The sequence below is a fragment of the Cibotium barometz genome, chromosome 28 (assembly GCF_041138505.1).
Source record: "Cibotium barometz isolate CiBa-2024 chromosome 28, ASM4113850v1, whole genome shotgun sequence".
Classification (NCBI taxonomy): Eukaryota; Viridiplantae; Streptophyta; class Polypodiopsida; order Cyatheales; family Cibotiaceae; genus Cibotium; species Cibotium barometz.
Genome location: NC_141073.1, coordinates 23635756 through 23645810, shown reverse-complemented (window position 1 = coordinate 23645810; position 10055 = coordinate 23635756). Strand labels below are relative to the sequence as shown.

Below are 10055 nucleotides of genomic sequence, written 5' to 3'. Positions count from 1 at the left end.
GTGACCTCCCAAGTAGGATGGCATACCTAACAACTATTATTAGATCAAGACTTGCATTAGCATTATTGTGGTGTATACAAAATAGGATTTGTTGAGCTTCAAGATATTTAATTATAGCAAGGTGTTGGAATGATTATTTCACCAAGTTATATTAAATAGATGTGTCTCATCATAATAAAATTTCATGAGGTACACGAGGTGAAAAGACTAAGGTCTTTGAAGAATCAAGATTTCAGAGTTTGGATGGATACGTCAATTTGTGGAATCTTCTACTTATGTGAGTACTTATGTGAGGAAATATAACTTGGATGGGTGACCTAAATTACTCAAAATTTTCAACATGCCATCCTTCTTTTCCTCAAAATAGTGCCTCCACATCTTAATATCTAGAAAGATATTACGGAGTCTAAGTAATGGTTAACATTTATTTAAATATATAAATTTAGTAAAAATGTATTAAAAAACCATCCTTTTTCATAGATTTCTTAAAGATGTCATAGAAATTTGGCTCCTTGTCCATTTAAGACAATTCTTATCAATAGTTGAAAAGATGAAAATGGAATGCTTGCTCTAGTAATAAAATTGCATAAGATTCATCATCATTATTCCTTGTATAGAAATTTGATTGGCTCTTAAAAAATTCCACACACATGTATATTTTGATTACCTGTAAACCCCAAGACTTCTTTGAGTTAGGTTTGATAGAGATGTCAAGAAGGTCTCATGTGAATGTGTAGATAAACTATAATTTATAAATGATAAGAAAAGTTGTAAAAGTGTTAACATGAAACTTGAGGATAAGAAATCTATATAATACCATCAATACTAATAAATGATAAGAAAAGTTGTAAAAGTGTTAACATGAAACTTGAGGATAAGAAATCTATATAATACCATCAATACTAATAAGATATCTAACTAAGTCCTATTTACTTAAAATGACAAGAAAGTTGTAAAAGTTTTAACATAAAACTTGACATGAAACTTGAGGATAAGAAATCTATAATAGCCAACCATCAATACCAATAAGATTTCTAACTAAGTCGTATTTACTCATCCATTTAAATATAATGTAAAGAAATGTTATGCTTTTCTTTCAATTGATGTGTATACCAACATAACAAGCTTACTAGGCCTAGTAGTCAACATACCTTGGGCATAAGTTTACTCTTGAAAAACCCTAGAAATGTAGGCCATAATCATTCCAATCAAGTTATGACTTATGTTGGTGAAATAACTGGTTTAAATGATTTATCAGTAATCCTTGCACTATTTAAACCTTTCAAGTGGTATATGATAAAGTTCCAATTTAGCACTATTCAAACCTTTCGAGTGGTATATGATAAACTTCCAATTTAGCACCAGAGTGAAATATTTATATTTTTTCTTCTCTTAGCTTAACAAGAAACACATTTAGAAACTATAGTCCATATTGATTTTATTTAGTGCAAGACCAAAAATGTTTTTGCCACATTTCTTCCAACCAAGAGAGATGACCTAGCTTATGAAAGTAAGAAGATCTAGTTTTAATAAATGTAGTGAGATTATTTTGCATGGTGATTGATGAAGTTTTAAATCTTTTATGATGATTACAATCATTTGGAGGCATGACAAAGTCGAACAAAACATGCCAAATGTCTTCAAGTCTAAGGCCTTGTCAATCACACACATAGGTTTCAAATGAACTTTACCAAAGTGACAACTTCAAACTTCAGTTCATCATTTATGAGTTAAGATTTCCTGAGATTATTAGGATTATACACCTGTTAACTCTTTTATCTTTAAAAGAGAAAAAAGTATAGATATGCTATTATGAATATTTTAAAAGCAAGTGGTCAAAATGTGCAAGGATTCCAAAACCCACCAAACGGATGCAATCATATTTTCTGTGAATGGAGGAAGGTATCTTTTAATTATATTAGTTGATTTCACTCAAGATATATAAAAAATCACATTTTGCACTAAGAAATGAATCTTTTTCTATGTTCGATGTGTTGCACAAGCACTATAACTATCTAAATGGTTGAGAAGAATAAAAAGGACACAAAAGTTTCACATTCACTAGTACTTTTGCTTTTCAAATGAGTGGGTATATGGCTTTGCAATTTATACTTTTCAATGAAACATATATAATGCAAACTCTATGCATGTTTATTTACGATGATAAAGCACATGTTTGCGGTTATTTCTTATGTTGTCAAGAAAAACTCATTCTTTACGTAGAAAAGAAATTCACATTGAACATGTTTTATATTTGGCGATGGTGTGAGACCACCCAAAAAAAAAGAACAAAAAACACTTAGAATCGGTATTTTTAGTGGGATTTTTGTGATTCTATATATTTTTTAAAAAGTCATGTATCATGGAATTGAACCCAAGTTGTTGACAATACATGGCCAAGACCACATGAAGAATGGTTGGTGGTGTGCTTATTTGGCATTACTCTAGTTATCCTATTCTATACGAAGGTTTGAGGTTGAAAGTCTACACGTAAAAAGAAGGGTAACAAAAAAAAGTAGCATTCAAAACCTTTATGAAAACAAAGGTCTCACTTTTGATGTTCAAAAGTTATCTAGTATTAGAACTCAAGTATAATTCAAAATAAGGGCTTAAATTAGCTTCAATATTTTAAAGCTCTTTAGTACTACCTTACAAAAAAATCAAACATAAGGAAGGGTGTTTCACTTTGTAAAATTAGTATAATACTATATTTTGTTTTTCAAGGTGGGGTAAACTAGGCACAAATGTGCATTGTTACAGTAATATATCTCATATACAATTAGCTCTAGTAGCTTATGTAGTTCACCCAACACAGCCCAATTAATAAGGCTATGCAATAACTAATGCACATTTAGGTGTAGCTTAATCAAGTGTCAAATAAAAACTTAATTTTGCTAGTTTTAGCACAGTTGAAGAGTGCTCAAGCATCTTTGACAAGTGGGAAACTTTTTCTTAGAAAAAAATAGAGAGAAGTTTTGATAAATTTGTAACTTGGAAGCTTTCATTAAGAAAACATTTTGAGCAATTATGTAACCTTTGATTTTAAAATTTGCAAGTATTTAGAAAAATGAAATTTGTAAATACAAGCTATCGATGTTCTTTTTGAATGTATGTGGTCAACTACAGCACTCGAAAAATAATTTTTTTCCAAGTATGTGGTCAACTAGAGCACTCGAAAAATAATTTTTTCCCAATCAATCAAAATAGTGGCAATATTTTAATATAATTACGTTTGAATACTAAAAGACAAGAAAAATAGTATGACTAAATTGTGTTATTTGTATGAAGGTGTGAACACGCACGTGTGTTAAAGGATGGTGTGGACGCAAGTGGGGGTGGGTTGCCTTGCATTTTCATGAGGGGAGGTTGGTAGAAGCACTCCGTCATACTTTTCCCCCGTGCTTCAAAATGACGCACACCACCGTCGGCAGAGTGAAAAAATTACGTTATCAAAAATCGAATCAGAGTTCTAAGGTTATTAAAGACTCTTGTGCCCACGTGGACGAATCAGCATCTCCCACGCCGTACGCCTCTCACCCCTCCCTGCGTCAACCAATCGTCAACCCCCGCGTGAAAAGCCTCTCCATTTCTCTTTTTTTTTAAAACAAAATAAAAATAAATCTTCGCCTCTCTTTTTTTTTAAAAAAAAATATAATAAATCTTGCCTCAAAGTAAAAAGTACACATGTTATCGCTCACACACACAAGTGTCATCGCTCGCACTAGGGAGATTCGAACCCACAACACTCCATTCCAACCGCTGCACTAGCATCCGATCGGCACAGTGCTCGAAAAAAAAACATATGTTTTAACCAATCAAAATAAGGACAAATCTTAAATCTATCCGGCTTTTGTTTCAAAATCTCTACAATATGCCAATTTTATAACTAAAATATATGAAAAATCATTCCTTAAAACAAGGGCTACTTAAAATCTCAACGGTTTTTCTTCTTAATTCTGGCCAGTACTAGTACACTAGAATGCCGTTTTTTTCAAGCCTTTGATCAACAAAGGCTCTCTGTTTCGTGCCCTTCCTATAGTTCATGCTTACGATCTTCATAATAGTTGTATTTCTTGCCCTTCCTATGTGTGATTCATGCTTACCATATATATCGTTTTTATTGAATATAAGCTATCCATTGTATATATTTATCACTTCAACCAATTTTTTTTTTCTTGCATTGTGTTTGGCATTTAGTTTACTACAGAAATGTACCAATGGCTATGATGTTCACTTTAAACTAATGACTGTGATGTTCACTTTAGACTGTAGCCACAATTGCATGCCTTTCGACACTACAATCATAACTACATGCCTTTCTAATTGATAATGGTAGATGTAGTATGCCTTTCTTATTGATAATGGTAGCTGTAGTGACTTTAATTCTTCAATAGTTGCTAGACTATGTTTTGGCCATACTAGCAATCACCATACTCTTTTTATCTTTTTTTTTGAGATTACAAATTGACAATCCTTCTACTCATACCAAATTTCGGAAACAAAGACTTTTATACCCAATACTCCATTAGTTTATCTGATTGTAACGCCGCCCAAATCAACTTCACTTATCAACATTATAGTCCCTTTTCTTTATATTCTCACATTAAAATTTTGTTGCTCAGTATACCCGTAAGCCACATTTCTACATTTATTGCTTATTACTTTTTCAAATTCCTTACCTACTCACAACATATATACTTTACTTACCCAAAAATACTTACTTACCCAAAAATACTTGATTTATAAGCTATTTTTCACATTGAATTTTATAAATTCTTATTCTCTACACCCAATCATGCTTAATAATTTTCAAATTGCATTATACTTACTATGTGGTTTTGCTTTTCAATTATTTGCATTCTAAGTTATCTTTTCAGTGTCCATTTTCATCCCAAGGAGATATCCCCTTCTTTCTTAAAAAAAGATAGGTGTGAGAGATTGAACTCACCAATTTTGATTGTCACAAGAAAAGTACATCGCTCACATTGTTATAGAAGTGTAGACCCTTACTTTCCATCTACCAGCTCACTCACACACTACATAGGTTATCCATCTAGGGTTGGGAGAGCAATGTTCTAGAAATTACTTTTATCAAGCATCACATCAATCCTTTTCACCATGGATCTGAAGAGGAAATTGTAATTTTGAACAAATATTTTCTTCAAACTTTTTAGAAAATTGAACTAGTTCTAAGCTAAGGGGCTTTACATATTAATGTCCACCCCCATGGGAGGGAAATCCCTTAAATTGGGGTATGTCCCCTCCTTCAAAGCTCACTTTTTTCGAGGGTGAAAACATGGCTTTATGGTAAGTTGAACCTATCATTTTCCTTGGTTGTGAGGGGAGGTAGATACTCACCAAAGTGAATTTACGCTTGTCTAACTGTTTGCCAAACCTAAGAGTCAAAATGTAGAGGGTATCTTTCACACTTGTCCAGCTCCATCTTGAACTTAAAGAGTTATAACATAGAGGGTGGTTGAGAGGGGATATAGATACTCACCACAGTGACTTTATATAGGTAGAGCTTTGTGGCAAACTTAAGAGTCAAAACGTAGAGGGTATCTTTCACACTTGTCCAGGTCAAGATGTAGAGAAGAGAGGTACATGCTTACACGCACACACACATTGAGGCCAATGTTAATAAGGGTTGAGGTTATACTTCCAAACCACTCCATGAAGTGACCCTACAAATTGTTGGAAAAATGAAAATGGCTACATCTTCCACTATGAAGGAAATTAGGTGACGTTTGTTAGGTAAGGTTGTGCCTTCTAACAACTCCTCATAGAGGTAGTTAACCTAGTTCACGTTTGGTTTGGTAAGCTTGTGCCTTCAACCACTCCTATGCTAGTTAGTTACTTAAACGAATATTTATTTTGTATTATCTTTAGGATAAGATCGTGCCATGGATTACTTTCAATAATGCTTTAATTTGTTGGGTAAATCTCCATCTTTTGGTTGATCTTCTATTTATTTATTTTAAGGGAAGCAGTTTTGGTTCCATGATTATTTCTTGGCGAATTTTCCAATTTCTTGCAGTTTTTCCTTCGTTTTTTTTGGGGGGTTTGGTTTGGTTTCGGGGTTGGTGGTGAGTCTAAGGACTTTGACCAATTTTGCAGGAACCATCAAATTTTTTTGATGGTGAGTGACCAATTTTGTGATATTAAAAAAAAAGTTAAAAAAAGCATTTTCTCTCACACCTTCCCCAGATTTAAAAAAAAAGCCTTGCAATTTTGACCCGGAAACTCATGCGATGCATCATTCTTGAATGACCATCCTGTCATCCTTTGCAAACATAATCCCATTTATAAATCCATGCAATTTGTATTAATTTTCCCATTTCTCTTTTAACACCCAACAGATCCGAGCTTTTTAATTTCTGGCTTTAATCAATATATGTTCATCTTCCCAGGACACCTACTCTCATCATCAAGGTACCTGCCTTTTTTTTAAACCCAATAAGTTCAGTACGTGAGGTATTTATGAAAACAGACACAAAATACACTATATGAAGCTAGAAACCATGGTTTTTTTTTTCCCCAAAGAGGATCACTCTGTAGGCTGTTTAATTAGCATTGAGAGCAATCATGCCTCATAATTTAATCCTTTAGTGGATGCTTTTTCTGCTGTAATTATTGCAGCACATTGGAAAGCATATTATTGCTTATTAGCATTGCATATAAATTTGCATTATTAAGCAAGCCTGATGTATTGCTGTAGGCCTTATATTGTATTATTTTTCAAAATTTTTGGGGAATGGATTTTCTTTTTAAAATTGCAGGTGTTCTTCTCTATAGAAAGGGAGCGTTAGTGGGCACATTTTCTCATTCCTAAGCATGACATTGTATAGTAGATCAAGTCAATGATGGGCTCAATTATCTAAAGCTGTGGAGATTAAGCTTCATTAAAATATTTGGCATGTTGATTAAATCTTTCTCAAGCAAGTATTATAAGTTTGCAACTTTGGAAAGTCTTGATTATTTCCTTAACAAGGCAATATTATGGTAGCGGATGGCAATGGTTTGAACTTTGCACTACTTCTCCCCTTTCTTTGATTTGAAATGTTTTGTTGACTACTGTCACGCGCAGTAGAATTTAGGGCCATTTTCTCCCATTTAATCAGTATTTCACATTGTCAGGTTTCCACGCATCTAGAATATTGTGTACCTGGTCGGAACATATTAAGAAAAAGTGTAAAATCTATGCAGCTTTTCCACCATCTTGAAAGCTTCAAAACACATATATTTAATATAGAATTTTGGCACCTTCAAAATCTGCACGCAAGCCAAGCTCAAAGCATATATTTCTTCCTTTCCTTTTGCTTGATCAATTCACTGCACACCTCTTATAATATAAAGCTTTTTTGTTGCAGGTGGCTTATTAATAATCTGGTGACATTACATTCGCCAAGATGAAGGTAACCATTCACCGTGCTAATTTGGTGCCCCCAGCTGAGGAGACACCAAAGAGGGTGTTGTGGAACTCTAATGTGGATTTGGTGATACCTAGAATACACACCCCTAGTGTGTATTTTTACAAGCCCAATGAAAGCCATGATTTTTTCTCATATAAAGTGATGGAGAGGGCCCTGGCAAAGGCCTTGGTGCCCTTTTATCCAATGGCTGGGAGGCTTCAGAAGGATGGAAATGGGCGCATTGAAATCAATTGCAATGGGGAAGGTGTTCTTCTTGTTGAGGCAGAAGTGGATGCTGCTGTTGATGATTTTGGGGACTTTGCCCCTACCCTCACCCTCAAACAGCTTGTCCCCAAAGTCACCTACACTCAAGATGTCTCTGCCTACCCTCTCCTTGTTTTACAGGTAACTCGACTTCTACCATGACTGATTGTTGCTAATCTTATTTACTAATTACTGCCTTTTCATTCCTCTAATTGGACTTGCTTAGTCCTACAGCATAGTGCTTTTGTATATCATGAATACACTGTCTCCACAAATTATTGCTCATAGCCTTTACCATTTTAGTCCTCAAATATTCAATTTGTTGTTTAGAAGAAAGAAAGACTCAGATGCTAATCATGAGGCCCTTCTTTCTTGAGCCACCATTGGATCTCTATCTAAAGGAATTCCCAGAATTCGTGGGTGTAATTAATATGCATAATCTCATGTATTATTGTATATTGATCATGCATTTTTGTATAATCTCATGACATATTATTGGATACCAGAATTTATAGGTGTAATTACTATGCATAATCTCATGTAGTACTGTATATTGATAGATCATGCATTTTTGTATAATCTCATGTAGTACTGTATATTGATAGATCATGCATTTTTGTATAATCTCATGTATTATTGTATATTCTCAGAATTCATTATAGGTGTAATGAGGCTCATGTGCATGGGTGGTGGTTGTGCAGGTGACGTTCTTTAGATGTGGGGGGGTGTCGTTGGGGGTGGGCATGCAGCACCATGCAGCCGATGGCATGTCAGGCTTGCACTTCATCAACACATGGGCGGACATGGCAAGGGGCATGGGCATCACGGTGACCCCATTCATAGACAGGACCCTGCTAAGGGCAAGGGACCCACCCACCCCAAAATTCCCCCACATCGAGTACCAACCTCCTCCTCCACTAATTAAAGCAGCTCATAATGAAGATTTATTAAGCGCTAATGGACCCACTAATCATCCTGATGTTGCCACCCCAGCCATTCTCCACCTCACCAAGCAGCAAGTGTTGGACTTGCGATGCAAGGCGATGGATCCGCGCACCAAGGCCACCTATAGCACGTACGAGGCGGTGTCGGCGCACGTGTGGAGGTGTGTTTCGAAAGCGAGAAATCTATGTGGGGAGCAGGCGACGAAGCTGTACATTGCGACGGACGGAAGGGCGAGGCTGAAGCCAGAGCTGCCGGAGGGGTATTTCGGAAACGTGATATTCACGGCAACGCCGATGGCGTTGGCGGGAGAATTGAATGGGGAGGGGTTGAGTTTTGGCGCAAACAAGATCAGGGAGGCATTGGCGAGGATGGACGACGAGTACCTGAGGTCCGCCCTGGACTATTTGGAGCTGCAGCCAGACTTGGGCGCCCTCGTGCGGGGCGCCCACACGTTCCGGTCGCCCAACTTGGGGATCACCAGCTGGGCCCGCCTGCCCATCCACGATGCGGACTTCGGGTGGGGCCGCCCCATCTTCATGGGCCCCGCCGGCATCCCTTATGAAGGCCTCGCCTATGTCTTGCCTAGCTCCACCGGTGATGGTGGCCTCAGTGTCTCCCTTGCCCTCTCCTCCCACCACATGGCCTCCTTTGAACACCTCTTCTATCAATTCTAACCTCCCCTCCTTGAACACATGAGTTCTAGCCCACTACCACATCTCATCCATGGGCTCAAGCATCTTTGTGGCAACCTCCCAGGCTCACCATCTTTGTGGCAACCCTCTGGGCATCATCATTCTGGATCTTTAAGTGGGCTCAGCATCTTTGTGGCAACCAGTGCGCTCGAAAAAAACTATTTTCTCAAAAATTGACCTTCATATATAAAATTAAGAAATTATCAATGAAGAGTTTTTATTTTTTTATTTTTAAGGTATTTGTATTATATTCCTTCAAAATTTGCAAGTATTGGCACCTTCAAGCTACAAATTCGTAGGTATTTTTTTAAATTTGAAGGTGCTATTACACTAAACCCGGGTTTTTTTTTGAGCACTGGTGGCAACCCTTTGGGCATCTTCCTTCACCTTTTCCTCACTACTTAGTGCCTCTCCTACCAAATACCAGTTGTTTTATCTCCCCCCACCACCATCTCTTACCGGACTTTAAAAAAAATATCCCTCTTATTATTATCTTTTTCAAGGAGGGCCAAAAAGCAATCTCCCCTCTTATTATTTGATTAACATTTTATCCCCCCTTTGCCTAGGAAAGCAGGATTTAAAAAAAAATCTTTATGTTTTTATTACTTGTTGTGGACATCTTTCATCATTGTTGCTAATGCCAATCATGGTGATTTGATGAACCATTTTCTAAGGTTGAAGTATCACTTTAAAGATCCAGTTTCTTTTTGCTAATGCCAATCATGGTGATTTGATGAACCAT

General features: G+C 36.4%; 1 protein-coding gene across 10 annotated transcripts; it reads left to right on the top strand.

Annotated features, from left to right (window-relative positions):
- The first annotated feature begins 5602 nt into the window (after window positions 1-5602).
- LOC147622663 (shikimate O-hydroxycinnamoyltransferase-like) lies at window positions 5603-9599 on the top strand. Of its 10 annotated transcripts, none has more exons than XM_086822222.1 (3): window positions 5603-5754; window positions 7371-7817; window positions 8378-9599. In XM_086822222.1, the coding sequence occupies exons 2-3, from the start codon at window positions 7410-7412 to the stop codon at window positions 9293-9295; spliced, it is 1326 nt and encodes a 441-aa protein (XP_086678348.1). In that variant the 5' UTR covers window positions 5603-5754; window positions 7371-7409; the 3' UTR covers window positions 9296-9599. The 10 variants fall into 10 exon arrangements, with proteins under 10 accessions (XP_086678348.1, XP_086678355.1, XP_086678352.1 ...); XM_086822229.1 differs by having other exon boundaries at window positions 5630-5652; XM_086822226.1 differs by having other exon boundaries at window positions 5700-5816.
- Window positions 9600-10055: the final 456 nt, after the last annotated feature.

Coding starts and splice junctions, on each gene's coding strand:
- LOC147622663 (XM_086822222.1), top strand. CDS start 7,410: ATGAAGGTAACCATTCACCGTGCTAATTTGGTGCCCCCAGCTGAGGAG. Junction 7,818..8,377: donor ACCCTCTCCTTGTTTTACAG/GTAACTCGACTT, acceptor GTGGTTGTGCAG/GTGACGTTCTTTAGATGTGG.